Raw genomic sequence first — 26,128 nt, forward strand, 5'->3', positions numbered from 1 at the left:
AAACTCACCTTTCATTGCAGTCAAAAATTCTTCCCATAGCCTATCTTGTGTAGCACCAAAGATGATGTCATCAACATAGATTTGCACAAGAATAATTTCTGCATTAGACTTTTTGATGAAGAGAGTCTTGTCTACCATTCCTCTTTCATAACCATGAGATAACAGAAAGTTGCTAAGCCTCTCATACCACTGCCTTGGAGCTTGTTTCAGACCATACAAAGCTTTCTTCAACTTGAAGACATGATTAGGAAACTTGTGATCTTCAAAACCCGGTGGTTGATCTACATAGACTTCCTCATTGATGTAGCCATTCAAGAAGGCACTCTTTACATCCATTTGGAAGAGTTTGAAGCCACTCATACATGCAAAGGCCAGCAACAGCCTCACAGCTTCCAATCTAGCCACAGGAGCAAAGGTTTCACCATAGTCTATGCCATCCTCTTGATTGTAGCCTTTGACAACTAGCCTTGCTTTGTTTCTAGTGATCACTCCATCCTCATCTAGCTTGTTCCTGAAAACCCATTTCGAACCAATAATATTCATTTCATTAGTTTTAGGGACAAGAAACCATACCTCATTTCTTTCAAATTGATTTAGCTCTTCATGCATAGCTTCAACCCACTTCTCATCCTTGAGAGCTTCCTCAATTGACTTTGGTTCAATTTGAGAAACAAAAGTTGTGTGCCTGCAGTAGTTTGAGATAGAGCTACGTGTGGAGACACCTCCCTTTATCTGCCCTATGATGTTATCCACTGACAGATCTCTAGGAATCCTCCATTCTTTGGGCAGCTCACTCTGTTGCAGAATTTCAATCGGTTGTTTCTGCGAATCAACCGGTTGTTTTTCTGCATAGATATCTAGCTTCTCCAAACTGATGAGAACAAAACAGCTACAACCAAAAACTTTGAGGTGACTGATGTTAGGCTTCCTTCCATTGAACAGCTCATATGGGGTTTTCTTCAAGATGGGCCTTATAAACACCCTATTCATTACATAGCAAGAGGTGCTCACTGCATCTGCCCAAAAATACTTAGGAAGTGATGATTAACTAAGCATTGTCCTTGCAAGCTCTTCAAGAGATATGTTCTTCCTCTCTACAACTCCATTCTGCTGTGGTGTTCTTGGAGCAGAGAAATTGTGTAGGATTCCTAACTTCTCACAGAACTTTGCAAACTTCTCATTTTGGAATTCTCCTCCATGGTCACTTCTTATGGAGCCAATGTTGTTGTTCTTTGTGTTTTGAAGCCTTCTTGCTAGCTTTTTGAATGCAGCAAAGGCATCACTCTTTGATTCCAAGAACAAAGTCCAAATGTACCTAGAGAAATCATCAACAATAACAGGAGCATAATAATTTCCACCAAGACTCATAGTTCTAGAGGGTCCAAAGAGATCCATGTGAAGGAGTTCAAGAGGTCTCAATGAAGAGACAAGATTTTTGGTTTTAAAAGAACTCTTCACTTGTTTCCCCTTTTGGCAAGCTTCACAAATGTGATCCCTCTCAAACTTGAGTTTTGGCAGCCCAATCATAAGATCTTTTGATATTAGCTTGTTCAAATGATTCATGTGAATATGAGGAATTCTTCTATGCCAAAGCCAAGATTCATCTTGCTTGGATAGAAGACATCCAATTGAACATGGTGTAGAGATATCTAGAAGATACACATTATTAACTCTCTTACCTACCAACATTACCTCTTTGGTGTTGGGTAGACAGATTTCACATGTGTTTGTCTTGAACATTACTTGATATCCCTTGTCACATAGTTGGCTAATACTCAGAAGATTATGCTTTAGGCCTTCAACAAAGAGCACATCATGAATCACCAAGATTCTTTCATCTCCTATGGATCCTCTTCCAAGTATTCTTCTTTTGTTGTTGTCTCCATAGGTGACATAACCCTCTTACTTGAAGGATATTCTCAGGAACTTTGATTTGTCCCCTGTCATATGCTTGGAGCATCCACTGTCCAAGTACCAAAGATGTTTTCTTTCCTCCAAGATGTCCTACAAAAAGATTATCAAGTACATAGGTTTGGTCCCCTTATGAATGTGGGTCCATTTGGTTTATACTCATCAATACAAGCTTTATTTTTCTTGGGAATCCACTTCATAAGCCCTTTAGGAACAACATGTTTTCTGATTTTACAGAATCGCACAGAATGACCTCTTTTCATGCAATAGAAGCATGTAACAATCGGTTGTTTCGATGGTCCAATCGATTGTTTTTCTGGCATTTTTTAAAATGATTTTGAAAATCTATCTTGCTTGTTTTGTGGATTAAAACCCAATCCAGATTTTCCAAAAACACAATTTTGAGATGCTAGCACACTCTCAAAGTTAGATTGGCCTTTAGAAAGCTTATCCACTGTTTTAACAAGATAGTGGACCTTCTTTTCAAGATTTTCGCAATTTTCACAAACTAGAGTATCACACTTGCAGGAGGACTTTTTGTAAATGATTTCCAGATTTTCAAAATCCATTTTTGAGTTTTCTAAATCCTCTTCCAGTGCCTTTACTCTGTTTTCAAGCCATCTATTCTTTTCTTTCAACCGATTGTTCAAGAGAGCCAATCGGTTGGCTTCTTCATGAGTTTCTTGAAAGGCTTGAAGCAATTGACCATAATTTTCAGAGTTTGGAGAGTTTGATGAACTTACACTACATGAGTCATCTTCCCTTCTGGACATTAAGCAAAGATTGAGGCTTTTCTTATTTTGCCTTTTCTTTCTTCTTGCTTGACTCTTTGTCATTGCTTCCTTTGGTTCATGAGCAGCTTTGAGTGTCTCCCACATTTCCTTAGCAGTTTTGCACTTTGATATTCTGAAAAATTCATTAGTTTCTAGTGCAGAAGCTATAATATTTTGGGCAGACTTATCAAGCTGAGCCATCTTACATTCATCATCTGCCCATTTGGACAAAGGTTTTGTAAAGAAAGGATTTTCCTTTTTGAACTTTGGAATGTAAAGACCATTCTCAATTGAGTCCCAAATTCTTTGATCAATAGATTCAATAAAGATTTTCATTCTTGCTTCCCAAAACTTGTAATTCAATCCACAGAATAAAGGTGGTTTGTAGATTGAAGCACCCTCCTCAAAAGATAGTTTTCCAGCCATAGAAAAAAGATTTTTGGATCAACTTGAATAACTTTCAAGAACCAAGCTCTTGATGCCAATTGTTAGAATATATGGCCTTAAACGAGAGGGGGGGGTGAATTGTTTAAGGGGGATTTTTGAAAACTTTTAAACTTAGAATGAAACTTCTTTGAAAGATCCTTGATCACAGATTCGGTTTTTCCAAAACAAATAGCAAAAGCACAAAGTTGGAAAAACAATCGGTTGTTTATACCAGTTCCAAAATATCAAACTGAATTAAAGAGATAGGGATAGAGAAATTGTACACAGTTGTTTATACTGGTTCACTCCAAACAAGAGCTACGTTCAGTCTTCTCAGAAACCCTGAGGATATCCACTAAGCAATCACCACTTGATCACTTACACCACAACCAAGAGAATGACCTTGAAAACCTCAAGAAACACACTCTACTTGGCCAACACTAAGATTGTTGATCTTGAACACCTCAAGAACACACAACCAATCTCAACAACACACACAAACAAAATTGTTCAGCAGTTTACACAGATTACACTTGTTACAGATGAATATCTGAAATCAATACAAGAGAATCCCTATTCAGCACCTTGATCAATCTCTCAGCTCTTTTGCAATCTCAGAAATATTTGAAAAACTCTTAGATGAAAACTTTGTTTCAAGATTCTTAATATATCAAAAACTATTTTTTAGAATATATCTAAGAATATAGTTTGTTATCAAATCTTAACAAACTCTTAATTGCATTTAAAATAGATTGGTCAAAACATTTAATGATTGGAGCGTATTCAGTTAAAGCATTTAAAGCTCAGTCAAAGAAAATAGTTTTTCTGTTATGGTTTTGAAACAAACAATCGATTGTTTCTTCGAATCAATCGGTTGTTTTGTTACTTAACAAAATCCACCATTCAAAAACAGTTTTCAAACTTTCTCAAAACACCTAAGTGTAAACAATCGGTTGTTTCGACAAAACAATCGGTTGTTTCAACTTAGTTTGTAAAACATTTTGCTTTGTTAAAATTGAGATGCTAATTGCTTTGAGATTTAACCTAAGTGTTGATTACAACATTAAACTACTCCAGAACAAGGCTAAAACCAGCACAACAGCATCAAGCAAAGCAGAGGCTTCATCATCCTTCAAAGGATTTGGATTCTTCAAAACATTGAACTCCACTTGGTTCAACAACTATTTCACAAACAATAATCGATGGAGTAATTAGGAGTGTCTAGTAGAAGCATAAAGAATACTCGTATAATAAAAAATGATTTGGTAAAGAATACTCGTTTAGTCAGGAGTGACTTGCTAAAGAATACTCTTTAGCCAGTAGGAATGACTTGGTCAAAAATACTTAATCGAGCCATGAGTGGTTTGAGAAATAATACTCTTTAACTGGGTCAACGCCAACTAGGAGTGCTCTGATCTAAAAGAAAACTCATTGAGTTAGGAGTGACTTAAGAAATAATACTTTATCAAGTTAAGAGTAGCTTGTGGAAAAAAAATACTCAAAAAGTTAATCATAAGATTATTAGGTCAAATAATACTCAATGAATTAGTTAGAAATAACTATGAACCTAAAAAATACTCAAAGTGTACTTTGCAACATTAATCTGCTAATTAAATTTTATTTATTAACTCAAAATTAATGTAGTTTCTTACGACAAACGAACCAATAACCAATATATATTGCTTTATATATTTCATATCTACTAGAGGTTATTCTCCTATACACTAACCTAGTTTTAACAACATCCTACTCAAATTTTTAATGGAAGTTTCTTATTTTATCTTTTGTAATCTTTGGGACACAAGAACTATAGTCTATTTACTTCATAAATAAATAAAACTATCATATGAAGATTACATATTATACAATATTTACAATTTTTAAAAAAATTTAATTAAAACATAATTCAACCACTCTTTCTTCTATTTTTCTTCTTCTTTTCTTCCTACTTTATGTGGTAGTAATATTACTGTCCAACTATTATAATATTCTTACATAACTAATTATATGATCACATTTTCAAAAAGAATTCAAAAAATAATCTTACTATGAATAAACATAACTCCAAAATGCTTTTACCAAACACAATTTTATGATCTAAAACAATACTATATTTTTATTAACATGTGTTTACTCTCATCATCCAGTGTTTAATTTAAATTATCAGTAAGGTTCTATATGTTGACTTGAGTGTAATCTTAATTCCAAAATTCCTATGCTTTTTAAACATTCTCAAACTCTAAACGAACTCTTGGCATCTAATCAACATTTTTTATTGCCATTTTTACTACTCTAATTAAAAAAAAAACTGGGTATGATCATATTAAGAAGCACTAAAGTTGGATTTTTTTTTTAAATCCAAAATTTTATAATATCTTAATATAAAACCTTTAAATAATAAATTTGTATATTATTTTTACCTATGTATATTCATTTAATAATTTTGATAGGAAGGAAAGTTATTTAGGTGTAATGAAAAAAAAAATAAAAAAGTGAGAAGCATAAGCGTTATGGTGAGTGTTCTTAGTCTCTAGTCTCTAAGAACAAAATGAGTCTTCATTCATTGTTGTGTGCCATGAACGTACCTTCTTCAACCTTCACAACATTCCCTGAGCCATGCCTTCTTCCCCCAAGTCCTACGCCCTCCCCTACGCGCGCTACCCCTCGCCCTTCGCCACGCGCAGATCCACCCTCTCTCTTCTCCTCCTCTCCGCCCTCCTCATCCTCTTCCTCTTCGCCGTCGTCTCCTTAATCGCCCAGATTCGCCACAACCGCTGCATCAACGTGCACCCCCGATCGGTGCGCGTCGTCTGGGAACACGCCGCCAATGCCAATGCCAACGCCGCTGTCGGTGTCGGCGATGGCGAGAGGCACAAGGTCATGGGCTTTGTGGGCATTCAAACGGGGTTTGGATCCGCTGGGAGAAGAGAGGCGTTGAGGAAGACGTGGTTTCCCTCTGATCACCAAGGCCTTCAACGGTATTTGTTCGCTTTATCTCTTCTAACTCCTCTCCAATTGTGTATTTTAGCTTAAATGCAGTTTTTGTCCTCAAGCTTTGCTTTTTAACTCTGCCAAATAGTGCCGTTTCGTCCCTTTAGTCCACCTCATCAATCATATAAGGCTTTTTGTGTTGTGGTTGTTGTGGTTGTAGTTGTTCACAGTTTTGGTGTTCTTTTGCATTTATGCAAATTTTGTTAGTATATGTTTAATTGAGCGATTTCAGTGTTAGAATGTTTTCATTGATTAAAATTGGTTGCCTCCATTTGTCTCATATCTCGACAGTCATGAAATTAGCAAACAATTACATCTAGTTCATCTTTCCCAGGATGAGTGTCGTGTTTTTTGGTCCATGGATATGATTCACCAGTATCCCAGGGTTTTGGCTAAGACTATACTCGACCGAAAGATAAGTAAAGTCTGACAAAGAGTTGTTTGTTTCTACTAAGGTCGAACATGGGAAGTCTGTGGTTTTAGTCTAGAAAAAAAAGTCAAATGAACTTATGTTCTTAGTTTTCATTTATTTTATTCTTAATTTGCTCCCAAGTATTGAAGAGAATGTTTTGCTTTTGCAACGAATAAAAGTAATGTCTTTATTGAGAAGAATGACATTAGTATAATAAAATTGTTTGAATAAGTAACATATTTATTGTTGTTATTAATAATGTATGAAAAGACTATCATTTTTGGATTGAGGGATTGCTGCTATTAACTGATGATGTAGAGACAACACTTGACGCATCTTAGAGATTATGGGAGTTTTTTCACCTCCCTTGTCCACATTGTAGTCATCCATGGTTTGAATAGTTTTATTGAGAAAAGAAAGATTTTTAACTTGTATCAGTCTGTTAATTAAGTACGATGTGGTTGATGATAGCAAATTTTGTTACAAAATCACTCAATTAGAAGTACGGGGACCAAAATTGTACAAATAAACATATGGAGGATCAAAATTGCATTTAAGTATTTTATTTTTAGTCATAGGGTTTTGAGAGGAGTGAATGGTTTTGTCTGTTGTTTGTTTTGTTTTTCTTTAAGTTTTGATGTGAGAGAACAAAGTTTTTTACGGTGATGTTACTAATTCTCTTTAGGGAAATTGTTTAGGGGCACAAATGTTAAGAATTCAGAAATGTGAAGTCTAATATCAAACATTTGTATTTGGATTCGGAGTGGGGTGACATTTTTGCTTTCTTAAGGACGACCATCAAACAACACATAAACATCAAATAATTACAATTTCTTTTTCTTCTAAAATGTAGAAGTATAAAAGAAAAGTTTCTTTTTAAAAAAATAAATATGATATTGTAAATATGTATTTTTTTTCTGCTTTTAATGGTTCAAGATATATTCTTTGTTTTAGTTCATCAAATGTTTTTATTCATTTTTTAATTTAACAAATATGATATGGTTTTGGTCCTTCAGCATGGACTAGAGGCATGTGATTTTTGTAAATTTTAGGGATTAAAAACTAAGAAATTCTTACAGGGACTAAACCATAAAAGTCATACTTTTAGGGACTTTTAATATATTTAAGCCCTGTTTTAAGTATCTGTATACACAGCTATAGTTTTGGAAATGTACACGAACCATGATCCTTTTTGGAGTGAAACTCATAATTTATATTTGGATTTTACAACATTGATATTAATGTATAATAATGGAGAGGGTGAAAAGGAAAGTGAAAATGGATGGCGGTGATGATTATCTGTATTTTATTGTATGAAAGTATTACTGGTTTGCAAGGCTTATTTTTAGAATTGTTTCTGAATGTTCCACATCTTTGGTATGAATTGAATGTTTCATGAGTCATCCTAGGTTCTCGTCTGTGTTTATCTGGCTTGATTTAGATCCGGCTCAATATCTATTGTAGATTGCAGTGTTTGAAGTTATGTAAAGTAGGTGATTGTATTTTGTTGGTGGGTTGGGTATTTTGAGGGAAGTTGGGTTTGACAGTGGAGGAAGTTGGTACTGTCATTTTTAATAACTGACTGTTGCTTGCAGCTTGGAAGAAGCCACTGGGTTGGCTTTTAGGTTTATCATTGGTAGAACAAGTAACAGAGGAAAGATGTCTGCACTTCATAAGGAAGTAGCAGAATATGATGATTTCATTTTGTTGGATATCCAAGAGGAGTACAGTAAGCTCCCATACAAAACGTGTGTGCTGAGAATGACTAAATTCTTGCATTTTATCTGTAGCGTGTTGCTAAATTTAAAATTCATTCATCACAGGTTAGCTTTCTTCAAAGCAGCTTATGCCCTTTTTGATGCTGATTTTTATGTCAAAGCTGATGATGACATATATTTAAGGCCAGGTGATTTTATCTTTTAATGCTTATTGTGCCAAATACGTTGAAGAACTTCCTTTATGTGATGACATTTTACAATTCTAATAAAGATTTATGCACATATTTTTAATTTATCGTCAGATCGTCTATCATTGCTACTGGCCAAAGAACGATCTCATCCTCAGACATACATAGGATGTATGAAAAAAGGACCTGTTTTCACTGATCCAAAACTCAAATGGTTAGTTTTGTTTTGATGAGTTTAGTTTATCGTCAAAATTTTAGTTTGATTCTGTATAGATTAATTTTCCTAATTCCGCACTTTCAGCATGGCACAATTTTACACAGGAGAAATAAAAAAAATATGTCATTAGTAAATTACACACCATTACATTTTTTAATGTTTATGATTCACGATTCAGACTATCAGCTCTCCGATACACCACTTGTATCTCGACTCAACTACCATGCTCCAATGATGAAACAAGAGTAATGTATAGAACTTTTGATGTCTTTACTTGATGGGGCTATTTGCCTGAGATAGAAATATATATTATTAATACTGTTTAGTTGTTAGATTTACAAATGAACAATTACTATTGCAAGAGAATTAATGTAAAGTTTGCAAGTAGATTTTAGTTTTAATCATGCTTGTTATCTTACAATTAGCTGTTTTATGGGTGGCTAGTTACATGTATCATGGAATGAATTTCAAATGACTTTGACTTGTCTGATACATGTATAAAGCAATGCAATTTCATATGTAGATACAAACCACACAATTCAGCAATTAGTTATTTTTACTTTTGTGTTTTCACTATTTCTATTAATGAAACTGAAAAGGTGTGTGTGTGTGTGTATACACACACACATATGTATATATATGTATGTATGTATATGTATATGTATATGTATTTAAATTGATAAACAAAAGGAACTGAAGAAGCACTACTGAAAGTGCACCCTATTTGATTATTTTGTTGCTCTGTTTTCATTCTTTTTAAGCAGGGTTTCACATCATTCATTTTATGTACTCTATTTGGTTGTTCCATTACTATTTTAAATCTTTTGAAATAGAAACTTCAATCACTATGACTTATAAAGACTTATGTCTTAGTTTTTTCTATTTCTAGCGTAAAATACACGGAGGATACCATCATTAATATGATATATTTGAAGTTATTTTCCATCTTGTCTTTGAATCTTACAGTGTGATATACTTTATGAATAATGGTTAGTTTGGACATTCATGATTTTAATTGTGATTTGATAACCTTGGTTTTAATCATCTGCATGGGGACGACGAACCTTTTCAAAAGCAGTAATTAAACAAGCCCCGAAATTTTTAACAATTTTGTTTGTAGTTTTTCTTTTTCTCATGCCTTCCTTTTGTTGGGGTGTGGGGTTCTAAGAATCAGGTTGGAGAATGATGCCAACGAAACACATATACTTTCATCCAAAACTTGGAAGTATGTCATTCACTGTGGTTGAATCAAAATAAATATATAATTTAAATCACGGGATGTTATTAAAATCATTGTGGAATTCAACTATTTTTTGTTTTCATCTTTAATTTGCATTTTATAACAACAGATAAAACTTCTTAAATAGTAATATCCACCAAAATATAAAAACTGTCTTCAAACTATATGTATTATACTTTGTCTACTCTATTAAAATAAAATATTTGCTCAATGAATTGCTCTTTTATGGTTTAATGATAGAGGCTGTTGTTGGGGAATGACATTTTTTGTACTTAATCCCACGTGATGGGATAAGGCTTGGTTGTTGGATGTAAACTTGATCCCCAATAAATGATCATAAAATTACGAGATTGAAACAATTTCACACCTTTTAATGTTACTCTTCATTACCAATTTTGTTTTAGTCCTAATGATCACTATTCAAAAACGTTATCTTTTTGGGTTGTAATGCTAATGTAGCGTGTTATCTAGGCTCTCGGCATTGTTACAGTTAAGGCCTCAACTTATAACCAGCATTTTATTGACTTTTTCTTATGGAGTACTCATCCTGATAAAATCTTGTAGGTATGAACCATTGTCGAATTTGCTTGGAAAGGAGTATTTTCTTCACGCTTATGGTCCTATTTATGCTCTTTCTACTGATGTTGTCTCAAGCTTGGTTGCTCTTAGGAATGACAGGCAAGTATTCTTTTCTCCAGAACTTGCATGGCCACATAACCTTCAGGGGAGTACAATCACAAATCTCTCGTGTAATCTATTGGGCACTGTGGGAAGTAATACTTTGATACACTCGTTGATGTTTAGATATAGAACTTACGTTTTTTGGGCCTATCCATTTATAAGCAGGTATGCAATGCATTAGGAAAACAAAATGCCTGGAGATATTTGTGTGCTTGGGTTGGATAATTTCTGTTTCTAATCTCAATAAAAAAATAGTTGAGATACTGCCCTAATCTTTGCCTAGTATTGTTAGTTGTCTCACTGGTGCCAATGATTGGGAGCTAAACTCTTTGTTATCTAAACAATATCATACTTTGGAGGTTGAGGTCTTAAATTTTATCTTAATGTAAAGGACTGGAGGTTACAATGGATAAAAGTGATGATGATATGGACCTTGTTCAATACGTACGTACCCTCTTTCCCACTTCAATATAATGCTTTTGCATTGTTTCACAGTTTCCGGATGTTCAGCAATGAAGATGTTACTATTGGAGCTTGGATGCTAGCTATGAATGTCAACCATGAGAATAATCATGAACTTTGTGCCACAGACTGTACAGCCACATCTGTTGCTGTGTGGGATATTCCAAAGTGTTCAGGTGGGTGTTTCTCTTTGCGCCATGATTTTACAGCATCAGTATTTGGTGCTTTGTTAGACAGAATTTTCTAGGAAAACCTTAAAAGTACGAAATTCATGAATGAAGGTCCCATAAAATAATTGGTATTATGGGCTACCTCATGGTGAATTGTTTAGAGCTATTCAATGTTGTCTTGTATCTGTCTGTCCAACTATCGATGGAGGATTTTGGATGGGAAAAAGGAAGGATATTTTTAACTTCTAAATTAAGAGGATGTTTATAAAAATAAATTAAGATGAATTGTGTGTACGTCCATATATATATATATATGCACCCCAAAATAGAATATTTTATCCTAATGATCTGCTGTTCACCTACAGGTCTCTGCAATCCAGAAAAGAAAATGTTGGAACTCCATCAAAAGGAAGCCTGCTTTAAGACCCCAACTCTGGAATCAGATGATAAATAGAATTTGTGGGTATATAAAAGCCAAGTAAGGTCAGAAGGTAGTGAAGGAATAGCTGCTCTTGTTATCGCTTACTGCCAGGAGATACTGTCTCTGCCATTCTTATGATCTTATAATTCTCCTTTCTTCCAGTTATTACAAGAGAGGAGGTTAGCATTGCCCGATATGAAGAAGGTTCTTTAGGGAAGGCTTTTATATATATATACTACATGAGAGAATAGATAGACTTCACAGATGAGACCAGGAGATAATTTGTTAATTTACTAATTTTGTGATTTTAATTTTATTCTTTCTTGGGGTTATATATACTCTGATTCATTTTGTACTGTTTCAAAAAATGAGAGTTTTGAACGATTGTGTGCTCCTGCATGTGTCATAGTTTACTTCAAGCTTCATTTGTTCATCATGTATATCCATCCTTGCCCTTCAGTTCATGCATAGGAATCAAATTACACTTAAATCAAGTGGTATTATTGTAATGGGTAGAAAAAAAATTATATTTCAGAGTTAAGACTGAAGATGAAATTAGAGGGCAATTGTCTAATTGAAGCATCATGTAAAATATGGTCATCTTGCTCTGATTAAACACCCAAGAGATTTGATGAACTGTGTAAGACTGTAATTAGCTATGTTATATCCTTTTGGTACTGTAAATCAGCTTGCAACACCAGCTGAAAGAATCCAAACACAAGGTATCAGTGTTGATTTAGCTTCTAGGAGATAAGTAAGAATCTCTTGATTCATGCAGGGTTTTGATAGTTAGTGACAAAGCTAGAAAACAAAGTTCATAAGAAGACAAAGCTGTCACCAAATGAAGCTTTCTTTGCTTCGTTGGTTTGCATGTGTTTTTGAGCCCTCCAAGCTTGAATGCTGAAAATTGAAAAACCTATTAATAAGAAGAAAACAAAGACAATTATAAAGATGAAGAATTATGGAAAATCATTGAGTTATGCATTTTTTGTGTGTGGCTCAAGTCAAATGACCATACATGTTTTTATAAATAAAATCAAAAGGAAAAGTTTTTGGTTACCATGGATTCAACATCATGTTCAATAATAATAATAATAATAATAATAATAATACTAATAAATTTAAATGCATTTATAATCAAGTAAAATAAGTCACTTTTAATGTTGGTTTCTACTTTATTTTTTTAGCCTTGTAAAATTAACAAATTTGGATTTTAGTCCTCATAAAATATTTTATTTTTATTCCTCTAAAACTTCAAATAAATGTGTGTGACCCTAATATCATCTAAAATATAAAAAAAAAATGCACATATGTTAAGAAATCCTTAAAAAAATGAGTAGGGTCAATTGTATGAGAAATACCATGGGAAAGACTTGGAATAATTAATTTGTTATTATTATAATAAAGGTTATGGTTGATGGAGTGAAATTGAATGGTGGTAATTGGTAATGGGTGCATAATGATGGACCCATTATTGGGTTGTGATAAGTCAACCATGATGGCCCATTGTCCTATTTGAAGTAGCTTTTCAACGAATCACGCAATAGAGGGACCCATGTGGTGTAAGTATAGCACGTGACATCAACACTATTAATTTCATTCAATTTTTTTCATCTAAAACTTAGGTATAAAAATTTAATAATCAAATCAAATACGTACATAGTAACTTTATGATAAAGTTGTTAAGGTGGTACTAGCAAAGGTATACAAGTGATATTGTTAATGTTCATTAGATTAGATGTATTAAACAATTTGGATCACTCAATTAATTTTAATGATATCACTATTACCAAATAATTTGTATTATGATTTTCATTTTTTTTTCTTCTGTAATATAAATTTAGTTTTCGTTTTCGATTCAAACTTTAGACTATCCCGTATATAGTATAAAAATGATTGAAATGAGTAATTTAGTACAGTGATTTTTAAAAAAATCAATTTGGTCTTTATATATTTTTTAAATTTATCTTAATTGGTTATTTTCGTTAAGAACGAATGGACTATTGATCCCACCAAATGTAAGGACGAATAAGGTAATTAAACCTAATATAAATTTAATTTTCGTTTTCGGTTCAAACTTTAAACTATCCAGATATATAGTATAAAAATATTAAAATGAATAATTCTCTTTATGATTTTTTTTTTTAAATTTATTGTTATTTTGATTGCAAAACTTTTAATAGGTTGATGAGATGGAACTTTAAATAATCAATTTTAATAATGATTTATTTTAATTATTTTCATATTACAAACACTTGAATGGTTCATTGGATTAACGAAAATAATTTTTTGTTATAGTAAAAGGGCGGAAAATATATTCAATCTAATAAAACAAAATAACTTATAATGTTTTCTTAGTAAAAAATATAAACAAATATTTTTATTACATAAATAAAAGTGAATTGGGAAAATCATGTATTATTTTGATACAGTGTCAAAATTTGAACTCCTAATATTTGTACATTAACAATCGAGTAAATTGAAATTAATAAAATTTGCTTATTAATAGTTCTAAAATAATAAATTATGAGATTCTTAATTAATACAATAAAAGTTAAAATAAACACGAATGGAAGATTTTACTGTTATAAATGTAATTTCAATATATAAAAGTATGAATTCATACGCATGATGGCATATTTGTCTTTTAAACAGAATTTGTGATAAATAAGTCTTCTCTAGTTGAATGAATAATAGAAGTAAAGAGATAAATAATTGTTGCAGTGTGTTTAGTAGGAGTAAAAAAAAAATAGAAAAAAAAATTAACAAAGAAATTCACTCTAATATTTTATTTTTGCTAATATATAAGTCTTTCTTTTTATATCTTTCACAAAATTTTAAGTGTCTTTTTCTCATATACTTTTACTCTATCAAATAACTAATTTTTTAGTTCTAATTTTGTGTTTCTTTACTTAGCTTTCTTACTTTTCCACTATTTACATTTCTCTCTTTAAAACAAAACAGGACATAAATCAATAAAATCCTCTTCTAAAACATGTGATTTAAAAAAATAATTATCAAAATTTTCTCATCACTCTCTCTCACACCTATTAAAAAAATAAAACAAAATCTTCCATAATGGTTTTCTGGTGCATTTGAACCTGCCATTATCATCTTTGACTTTGCGGAAAAGAAGTTTGGCAAGCTGTATCAAATGTCCCTCCCAAGTAGACAACAATGGTAAAGAAACATATTAGGCTCAAGGGTCTCCCACACAACTTCAAAAAGGACACATGATACTTAAGGTATGCAAGATTCTAAAGGAAGACTCAACTTATAGTAAACTTGTAAAGTAGATTATGAAAATAAAATATTTGAATTTTGTCATGGATTCACATTAGAATCTTTTAATGTTTAGGGTTTTCTTCTATCACTCATTCTTCTCGTATTTGATCATGCCTTGAAGTTGCAAGACACATTAATGTTTTTGACTAAGCATTAAATGTGTGACTTTTTTTACAACACTTCTAAAACACATCAAAGTTTCACAAATCTAGGTAGGTAGTTTCTTTTCACATTCTGAGCATAGCACAAGGCCTAATACAACTGATTGACTTCGCAATGATAATATTCCACATTTTCTAGAAAATTTGTTTGCTTAAAGCAACTTTCAACACTTTCTTCAAGGGATCTTGATGTTGACAAAACATTGCGAGATCCTATGAAAGAATGAAGAAACGTACATTTCCTACAAGCATAAAATGAGAATTTATAAGTTTGAAATATAACATGAAATGCTCAAGGCTTGTATTTGTTAGACCGAGTGTACTCACTTGCATTTGTTAGTTTTTTCAAAGCATAAACTTATCAAATGAAGAGCACACACATATCACTAACACAACTTGCATATGTTAGGCCAAATTAGACACTTGTGTCTGATATGATCTAATGTTTATAAAATATGTTTTATATTTATTTTTTAAGCATAAAATAAAAAATCATACAAAAGGTTTGTTTAATTTTGATCTAACATTCAACCGTGGCAAAACGTTTGTGCGCATAAGCTAATTTCTTCTGCATTTAGGGAGCAAAACTTCTTAGAGGAGAAGGCAATATGGTGGCCTTTTTTAGACAAGAAAACACAAATACAATGCTAAAAACATTCATTTTAATGATAAATGATTTTCTAAAATTTGGTAAGTATATACATGGGTAGTGAGAAAAGTCTACTTGAGATCAACAAAAGGAACTTGAGTTGCGGGTTGTGAAAACAAGCAAAAAAAATACAAGAAGAGATGATTGAATTGTGTTTTAAAACTTAAAAAAATCACAAAGCTTCCTTTGATAGGTGCTAACAAACAAAGTTTATACTTGATAAAAAAAGCTATCAAGTAGTTTTCTTGGTAATAATGTCTGATGAAGAATGTCAGATACAACTTCAAGTTTGAGAGATGCATTGTAAAAAAATCCTTCAGAACTTTTTTTTTTTGTTTTTTGCAAAACTCTATGTTAGAGCAAAAATACAACACCCTAAACATATTTTGATTACATGTTAAAAACTTATTAAGCCTAGTGTTTGGAATACAGGAAGTAGAGTAAGCCTAGTGTGTTGAATATATGAGGCTGAACAAACTTAGTACTTGGAGTACATGAAGTAGCTACATCAAACATACGTTGATAAGATCATAAATGCATTTGCTTCATCTTACAGACAATAAAGTTAAGTTCCACTTCATCTGATAAGTTAAATGAAATTCATTAAGACGACAACTACAAATTAAGACTTTAAGCTGGCAAGCATGAAGAATATCCCAAAGCTTAAGTATGAAGAAACATAGAATTATGTTTGTCATAGGTAGATCCATGTCAAGCTACAACGTTCAAAAATTTCTTGGGATGTAAGATAAAGCTTACATGGCTAGTTTCAAATGTTGTTTATCCTATATGGTATGCACTTTTAACCAATGTTTGGTGTAAAAGGATTTTCTACCAAGAAAGATAACTACTACCGGCTATCAGAGAGGTGATATAAAGAAGATAAGATAATTTAATGCTCCATTCCATGCATTTAATGCTTATCAAACATAAGAACTTATAAGACGATGACCAAAGAAGACAATGAAGAAAGTTCAAAGCTACTTAACGACCAGAAAAGAGAATGCAATGTTGCATTTCTAAAGCTATAAGAAGACATTTTTCTAAGAAAAAAGAAGAAGAAAAGTAAGTTAGCCATACTTTTGCAAGTGCCAAAAACTCTACTGAAGTTTTTCTATTCCTTAAAGCTTTGTAGAACACTATTTGTGTTCATTTATGCGTACTAGTATAGAGAGCTTAAACCTTGTATATATTGAAAGACACTACCCTCTCTAGTGAGAAAAGTCAGTGATCGGTTGATCACTTAGATCTTGTATCTATGTTGAGTCAGGAGTGGTTGGTGTCAAGAATACTCAATCTTAAGCCATGAGTGACCAGTGTCAAGAATACTCAGTGTTAAATAAGAATGACTTGATCAAAGAGTACTCACTTTGCACTTCGCAATAGTATATTGCTTAGTGAAACTTGAGTGGTTGGTTAAGAACTAAATGTAGTCTATGAGATCAGATGAACTAGTATAAAAATACTAAGTTGCTTTGTCTTTCCTTTAATATTTTACATTGCTTATTATTCTAATGTTTAACTAACTAAAAAAAGAAGGAAAAATTAAACCAATTTTCACAAAGAATTCTCAAATCTATATTTGTACATTTACCTTTTGACAACACCTGAACAAATGACATAAGCAAAAAACTTCAAAATTTTAAAAAGAGAAAAAGTATATCAAAGACATATATTTCAAATGAGAAAAAGAATTAAGGACGCAATCCAGAACCTTCCTTGATTAGCGTCAAATGCAACGAAGCTCAAGTGGAAAATGAGATTCAAGATTATATCCAACATTAAAATCCACAATAAAGATAGAAAGGATTTAAGAGAGCATTTAAGCCAATTATAGATGGCAGAGATGCACAGTAAGTGACCAAGCAATCATTTCCATATTCAACGTCTAAGGCAATTACAATGAAGCAATCATGATAGAGATATGATTGATGAATAAAGTCACATGATCTGAAGGGTTAACGTTCACATTAGAGATTATAAAGGAAACAATTCAAATTGTTTCATATGCTCAAAGACACAGAATATAATCAAAGCAAGAGTTGTCGTATTCAACGTCCAACGTGATGAAGATGATGAACAATGCACATAAATGAAGGATATTCATAGATTACAATAATAAGGAATCACTATTCACATTATGACTGAAAGAAGAAACAATTAAAATACAATTGAAGTCTAAAGACGCATGAGAATCAATCAAGAGAAAAGATTTCCTTATCTAGTGTCCAACGACTATGTGAACAAAGAGAAGAATCAAAGCTCCAACGACAAAATTCTGAAGTCTATTTAAAAACCTTAAAGGTGAAGAAGAAATACACAAGAATACAAGATTACCACAAACAATTAAGATTTTATTGTTTTAGTGTGTCTAGTCTTTGAGATAATATTTAATATTTACTATTAAGAGCACTCATAGTTTGGGGAGTGAGCTATATTGTAAATCCTTCACTATGTGAAAATTACCCTATGAGCTTTCATTGTTTGCTCTCTTGTCGATAGTGTTTTCTCAATTGTTGAGAGGTCTTAGTCTCAGGAGGAGATTAAGACTTGCTTCCTGGAGAGGTGTCCAATACTTATTGTTCGGAGAGATGTTTAATACTTTGCTTAGAAAGGTGGATAATACATTTTGGAGAGGTGGAGAATACTTTTGTACCCGAAGGGGTGGATAATAATACTTAAGGCTCTTAAGCGGGGAGCTTAAGGGGATTGGAAATAGCCCTAATGTTTGGGTGAACTAGTATAAATCTTTGTGCATATTTTTCTATATCCCTCATCTTTTATAATCTGTGTTTTATCTTGAGTTGATAAAAACTGAATTGAGTTTAGGCTCCATTCAACCCCCCCTATGGAGCCAATTGTACCCACAATTGGTATTAGAGCTAACCCCAGGGGATAGTTCTTTAGAGAACTTGAGGCAACAATCAAAAGCAAAACTTAATCGAATCATCAGGCCAAATGATTGACAAACCACCTCTGTTCAATAGAGAAAAGTATGACCTAAGGAAAAATCAGGATAAGATCCTTTCTTGACTACAATGACATTGTCCTGATGGAAGTTGTTAATAGAGGTATATCTTACCTGTTCAATACTACGAAAAACTACTTCCAGAAGAAGCCTGGAACAGTTAGCAGAAGAGGCTTTATATCAACTAAATATCAAAGCTAGGAACCTTGTGTTATGTGCATTATTTGAATAGAAGGCTCTCAGAGTAAACCCTATGATAAGTGCCAAGGACATATGGGAATATCTCGCAGAGTCCATCAATGACACAAAAAAAAATCACATAGTATTAGAAACAAAAAAAAGTTACAAAAAATGCTACTCAAATGAGGAGATGAAGACGTATGAGTATGCCTTGAAAACATCAAAATCTAATAATGAGGTAAAATATTTTTGGCTTACACTCCCTCAGCATAGCCTATCTAAAAGAAGCTATACTATGCATAAAAATTACATCTAAACTAAAGGCATTCAGAGCAATTTTTTTTGCTTATGATAAAAATCAATCAAACACACATAGTTTTCCTAAATAGTTTTATTCGAATAAGTGTTGCAAATATCTTCTTGATATATTGTTAATATCTCCAAATCTTCTATAAATAGAAAAAAATTGAATAAATTGAAAATCTCAAAATATTCCATTTTAGTATCACGCGTTATCTGGTATTGAAAATCTCAAAATGTTTTAATTTTTCATACTTCTCATATTGAAAATAGTTTTTAATTAGTTTCTTAAATATATTTTGAGCATCTACTCTAGTCTTTAGAGCATTAAGTGTTCTCGGTTGAGTGTGAAACATTTGTAATCCTTCACTTTGTGAAGTTGTACCATGTGAGTTTTATTTCTACTCTTCGAGAGGATTCATTTTTTTTAGAGTACTTAATCTCAGAGGGAGGTAAAAAAGGTGTAACCGATTGAGGTACAAATACTCGTTGTAACCTGGAGAAGAGAGAATATTCATTGTAACTTAAAGAGGTGAGAACACTCATGTAATCAGTTGGTTAGTGGAAGCTATTAAGCAATTACTTAAAGGGACTGGATGTAGCCCAATTTAGGGTGAACCAGTATAAATTCTTGTGTATTGATCTTTCTCTACTCTTTTTATTTCTCTTGCATTGTTATTTATTCTATTATTGAAGGGAAACTTTCCAAATGAGTTATTGAAGAAATTGAAGGGAAACTTTGATTAAAATTATTAATTAATGTCATTATGGGTTTAGTAAAAGATTAGAAATTATTAGAAACCATATTTAGATCATAAATATTATGTTTAGAAAGTTCCTGAATGGTTGGACTGTCTATCACGAAAACGAAGACTAGATCATCTAACTGAAGACAAAGACTATACTGCTTAATGCGTTTTGCATTTGAGACTGTCTAGCAGGTTGAATTGCAATGAGACTGTCTAGCGAGTTTAACATAATGAGACCATTTAACATGTTCAACTCTCTGAGATGTTTTCCTTCTAATCACAATCTTGACTACACATTTTTTTTCCTTTATTAGTTTTGTTCAAGAGATAACATTTCAAAAAACACACATCAATTTTATCAAATTAAATCATGTCTAAGGCACACATTTGATAATGTTTATTCCTTTTTAATCATTTTCTATGTTGTTTATTCTTTTTTGTCACGTGAAAGTATTTATAGAATCACTACAAGAAAACCATGAAATAGAAACCAATTTTTAGAGACCAAAATAATTAGTTGCAATAGTAACTAAATTAGAGACCATTTTAGAAACTACAAAAAAATTGGTTTCTAAATTAATTTCTATTATTGATAAATAGTTTCTAAATTGGTATCTAATTAGCAACTAAGGTTTTAACTACCAATTATTTAGTTTCTAATTAGATACCAATTTAGAAACTATTTAACAATAATAGAAACTAATTTAGAAACCAAAATTTTGTTTAGTTTCTAAAATGGTCTCTAATTTAGTTACTATTGCAACTAATTATTTTGATCTCTAAAAATTAGTTTCTATTTCATGATTTTCTTGTAGTGAATCTTGTGTATCGAACTATTCAAGATGAGAGCATTTAGAGGCTAATCGATTAAACAACCTAATAAATTTATTAGATGTTTATTTGTATTGTTTATTAGATTATATCATTTAAAGATGTTTATTCTTATAAGCTTATTTTTATAATTTTTTGTTGAATTACTTCCAAGTTTCTAAGTCTTCTAACTAACTCTTAACACAATTTAAGAGCTTCTATCTTTATTATAGAATTTTTTTTTTCATGAATAAGAAGATTCATGTTATTATACTTTGTATTCTTTGTTCATTGCTCTCCAATATGTGTGATTTAACCAATGTTACACATATTCTTCCATTATTCATGGACTCATTCTAACACTCTGCTACAACAAACTAGTATCAAAGTTAATTTTTTTTCTTTATTGGTAATCAAGATTCTTACAAGATATAATGAATACCACTTCTAATATAAAAAGGTTTAACCAAAAAATATCTTTGAAAGACCATGGTAAAAATATTACTTAAATAGAATCATAAGAAATTTAAACTCAAAACTTTCTTTTGAAAATCAAATTTAGTACAACTTGATGACAGCTCATTGGTTAAACAAACTTATTTTCAATCATAGAAAAATATGACCAGATCAATTTTGCATATTTTTGACATTTTAGATATCACTATAAATAATAATGATAGTTTTCTAATTAAATAATAAATATTTAAACAACTTTTCACATCACTAAATGAAAAAAAATACATTTTATAATATCAAAATATTCTATATTACTTATATATATGCTGTATATATATAACATTAATAAAATATAAAAATGTACATAGCACTATTCATTATCTAATAATTATTTTGTGTATAGTAATAGTTTACATGGCATCCAAAAGTTAACATAGGGAGAAGAATCTTCAGACACTTAATTTGCATGAATTTTCTTCTTTCCAAATGCTTGGTGTTGTGTTGTGGAATAATTGCAGTCATAACATGTCCTTTTCACACTCTTATTTATTACTATTCATTTTCTTTCTCTTCTTTTTGGTCTATTCATGCTGCATTTTCCCACCACCATCATCACTTCTCTCCATTTCTAATGCCATCACGTGCCATAGCAGTTCCTCAGTTCCCTCAAACTTCACTTCACAAACCAAAAGGGTATCATAAAAACACAGAATCCACAAGATCCAATGCAACTTATATTCTCTTACAATCTTCATACAAATACAAAACACTTTTCTATGAGACAGATCAAATTTATTTAAACATTAATCTTAATATATTTTGTTACACTCATTTTTTTTTAAAAATATCCATCTTGGTTTTTGAATGTATAAACAGGTATAATTTAACTTTAGAAACAAATTATATTTAATTTAATTATTAAGTATATAAAGAGTGTGTGTGTGTTTTTTTTATTAACTTTAACTGGACCATTTTGTTTTAGAGTGTAAAGTTTTAAAAACCTAATTAACATTAATTATAGCCCGATTCATATATATATATATATATATATATATATATATATATTTATTTGTGAACTTAACTATACAAAGTAAATTCTAGTTAAATTTATGTAATATTTAAAAAAAAAAACAAATTTACATTTAAACTTAAGCATGATTCTTAGTATACAAAACTGAGTAAAAAAAATCATTTCTTCATTTTATGAAATCAAGAAGATTAAGTGGACTTAATTAACATTCTTAATCAATATAAGATTTGACAACTTTTTTATATATATTTAAGTTCAGATATGTAGTATTAAAATTAAAATTACATTTTTATGTTAATTCTCATTAATAGGGATTTTATAAAAATTGGTATCTATGTCAATTATCCTCATAGAAGAATTAATGATAGCTGTAACCTGACACAGTTTGGTCATTGACCTGCCATCCACTTTTCACTCTCAACCATTTATATATATACACACACAAATATATATATATATATATATAACATAATGTGTAATATGTAACAGGCAACAGAGAATAAACAGAGAAGATGGGATCTGTATGAATAAGGACATAAAATGAATGAAAGGATGGAAATAAATGTAGTTGGGATAAAAACAATGAGTAGTGAGTGAACAGAAGGAGCAGAAGAAGACAAAAGAGAGCTTCTCTTCAATCCCATTCTATTTTATGCTACTCTAAGAATCCTATGTTCAACCACCCTCTTACTTTTAACATCAAAATGGAATTCACCCACCTCTTCATAATTATATACACAATTCTTCCACACTAAATCACTAGTGTACCATGGGGAACAAACAACCCTAAACTCTCATAACTCACCATTTATCCACTTTCTCTTTTATTTATTTATTTATTAATGTAAAAATTACTATATTTTTTAAGTAATGAATAGTGTGTCTGGTTTGATAATTAGACTTTCATCCATGTTTATATCACACTGATGTACTACAAGAAAATCATGAAATTGAAACTAATTTTTAGAGATAAAAAATAATTAGTTACTATAATGACTATTTTAGAGACTAAAAAATTTTGATTTCTAAATTAGTTTATATTATTGTTAAATGGTTTCTAAATTGATATCTAATTAGCAACCAAAGTTTTTCTACCAAATTTAAAATCTAAATAACTTGGTTGCTAATTAGACACCAATTTAGAAACCATTTAACAATAATGAAAACTAATTTAGAAACCAAAATTTTTTTAGTATCTAAAATAGTCTCTAATTTAGTCATTATAGTAACTAATTATTTTTTGTCTCTAAAAAATATTTTCTTTTTAGAATAAATATTTTACTAATTAAACTCAATATGTAATATGATGTTTTTTAAAGTTACTTTACTAGTACATTGAAAAGGATCAATATGTTCTTTGGTTTTTCAAATGTTAAAAAAAGTTAGTCCCTACAAATTTTACTTTTTGTTTTACCTCTAAACATATTTTTCTTTTGCTTATTGAAACTTCTCTTATCATATATTTTGTATCAGATGGTATATGTCAAGTTAACATAATTAATGGAAATATATATATATATATATATATATATATATATATATTTATTGTTTATTGAAAGTCTTGGATTAGAAAAGTGTGTGAGGAAATTACATTTGTGAAAGGAGTAATGTTTAATACTATTAAAAGTGTGACATGAACTGAGAATTGTTTCTTGGTAGAGCAATTTAGGGGTTAGGATTGTGATGGATGATATTAATACCAAGTGAAAAGAGACAAGGACCAAAACAAGGGCTTACTTGCCCTTTGTATCTTCACTTTATGACAAACAACAAGACATTATGTCTTATATGTATAGCAACCATTGTTATGGACAACACATCCTAGTAATTCCTAAGTCAAATTGTGTAAGTTAACAATTAATCTATACAAGGTTTCTACTTAATTAACAATTAATCCAATAACAGACCAATACACATATTAAGGAATGTTCCTATTAGGATATTCAATGCCTTTGTTTCTTTAAATAAATAATATTACTTAATTATTATGTCACTAAAAATCTATTTTAACCTTAATAAAAAAATGTGTATTAGTATTTTAATCCTGTGATAAAAGTGTCATTACATTACTGGGTTAATTCTACTTTTTTTTTTTTCTAAAAGTAATACTAACATGAATGAAATTTTTATGTTAACCTAGTATGAGAACAACGGTTGAACAATTTTACACACAACTGAACTGTAGTGTCCTAAATTTTGCTGAAACCATTAATTCCGTACTAATATGATTTGGGTTCTTCAAGAAGACATTCCAATCTCCAGCATAAATCTTCTACCCACATGACACTGTATCCTCTTGGAAATCATCCAGTTTCAAATGCCTAAAAATTCTATGGAAAAAGGTTAAATAGTGAAACAAGAATACTGATTAAAAAATATTTTTTTATGATTTTATAAATGCTTTTAGTTTAAATATTTTACTTTTTTTCAAATATATATATACAACTTAGATCACGGGTTAGCAAGTTCTAAATTTTAATTCTATTGTATTCTCCAACTAATCTTCTGTGTACATGCATGTTTATTGGTTTTTCCAAGACTCCACTTATATATTTATTTTTGCATAAAATTTTGAAGTAACATTACTTTTGATACTACTTTTTAGCTAGAATTAAAAATTTTACTTTAATAAAAATATGTTAACAGAAAAACATAAAATAAAAGTCAAATTTAAAAATAAAAAATAATAAGTTTTTATAATAATTAAATTAAAGATCAACTAAAAAAAATTAATTTATAAATTAGTTTTTACCAAGAATTTAACTACCAATTATTTAGATTCTAAATTTGGTAGAAAATTTTTTTGTTGCTAATTAGATATCAATTTAAAAACTATTTAACAACAATAAAAACTAATTTAAAAACTAATTATTTTTTTAGTTTTTAAAATAATTTCTAATTTAATCATTATAATAATTAATTATTTTATAATTTACCAATAAAACTAATTTTTAAAACTCATTAGAAAAAACATTAAAAAAAATAAGGAAGTTGATCTATATTTTTATAACTATTTTTTATATGGGTTATCTACTAATCTGGTGGAAAGACTTAAACTATATAATGTATTCAAAATGGAACCTGCTAGTTTGACAAGATTTAGTGGAAATTTCACAGAGAAAGTATCCAAAGAAGTGTATTATTCACATTTAGAACTTTTTATTCACATTTTAAATATAAAAAATTATAATTAGAGACAGAGAGGAATAAGAATGGTGGAATAGTGTATTTATTTAGGGTGATAACAGGGACAAGAAAAGGATTTAACACTGGCAAAAATGAACCCAAGTGTTATTGACTTTCCTTCCATTTTCAGTTTTCACATGGCCTATCACATGTTCTTTTAGGTTCATGCTAGAAAGAATCCTCTTATCTACTAACATGGACACTTGCTGAGAACAGTAATGAATTCAGATCTTCTCTCCTGCAAGATATAACCATAATGAAGGAATAAATGCCTGCACAAATTCAATTTTTAAATTTATTTCAATATTTATTTTTTATTTTTTTATTTTTTTTCTCTACCTTATTACAAGAATGGGTATTAATCAACAACACACTTATCCTTTTTGAGGGCCATGGTTTGATTTCTATAAAATTATATTTTATTTTCTGTCTATGTATTATTCTTTTTCTGGATGTTTATTGTGTGTCATGAGGTTATATAACTTCAAAGTTTCACAAAATAGCTTCTTCATTGTTCTTAAAATTTGATATGCATTAAAGGGGTAAATAAAAGGAAAAGAAATAAATATAAAAAATAAAATTATAATTATAATTATAATATCACTAAAAAAATAATAAAATATAAATTAATTTTAAAAACAAAAAATAATTTATTGTTATATTAACTAAATTAAAGATTATTTTAAAAATAATTTTTTTAAATTAATTTTTATTATTTTTAAATAATTTTTAAATTAATATCTA

The 26,128-nt window shown here is 30.5% G+C and overlaps 1 protein-coding gene across 2 annotated transcripts; it reads left to right on the top strand.

Moving 5' to 3' along the window:
• Nucleotides 1-5,575: 5,575 nt before the first annotated feature.
• LOC137824545 (probable beta-1,3-galactosyltransferase 14) lies at nucleotides 5,576-12,003 on the top strand. 2 transcript variants are annotated; one of them, XM_068630213.1, is made up of 7 exons: nucleotides 5,576-6,088; nucleotides 8,109-8,261; nucleotides 8,337-8,419; nucleotides 8,534-8,633; nucleotides 10,441-10,554; nucleotides 11,053-11,195; nucleotides 11,555-12,003. In XM_068630213.1, the coding sequence occupies exons 1-7, from the start codon at nucleotides 5,727-5,729 to the stop codon at nucleotides 11,641-11,643; spliced, it is 1,044 nt and encodes a 347-aa protein (XP_068486314.1). In that variant the 5' UTR covers nucleotides 5,576-5,726; the 3' UTR covers nucleotides 11,644-12,003. The 2 variants fall into 2 exon arrangements, with proteins under 2 accessions (XP_068486314.1, XP_068486318.1); XM_068630217.1 differs by lacking the exon at nucleotides 8,109-8,261 and having other exon boundaries at nucleotides 5,614-6,088.
• Nucleotides 12,004-26,128: the final 14,125 nt, after the last annotated feature.

This window comes from Phaseolus vulgaris, chromosome 11 (genome assembly GCF_000499845.2).
Source record: "Phaseolus vulgaris cultivar G19833 chromosome 11, P. vulgaris v2.0, whole genome shotgun sequence".
Classification (NCBI taxonomy): Eukaryota; Viridiplantae; Streptophyta; class Magnoliopsida; order Fabales; family Fabaceae; genus Phaseolus; species Phaseolus vulgaris.

What these genes read in the sequence shown, in the direction of transcription:
- LOC137824545 (XM_068630213.1), top strand. Translation starts at nt 5,727, where the DNA reads ATGCCTTCTTCCCCCAAGTCCTACGCCCTCCCCTACGCGCGCTACCCC. An exon ending in ACTGATCCAAAACTCAAATG is followed by an intron (nt 8,634 to 10,440) that starts GTTAGTTTTGTT and finishes AAAATCTTGTAG; the next exon opens with GTATGAACCATTGTCGAATT. An exon ending in GGATATTCCAAAGTGTTCAG is followed by an intron (nt 11,196 to 11,554) that starts GTGGGTGTTTCT and finishes GTTCACCTACAG; the next exon opens with GTCTCTGCAATCCAGAAAAG.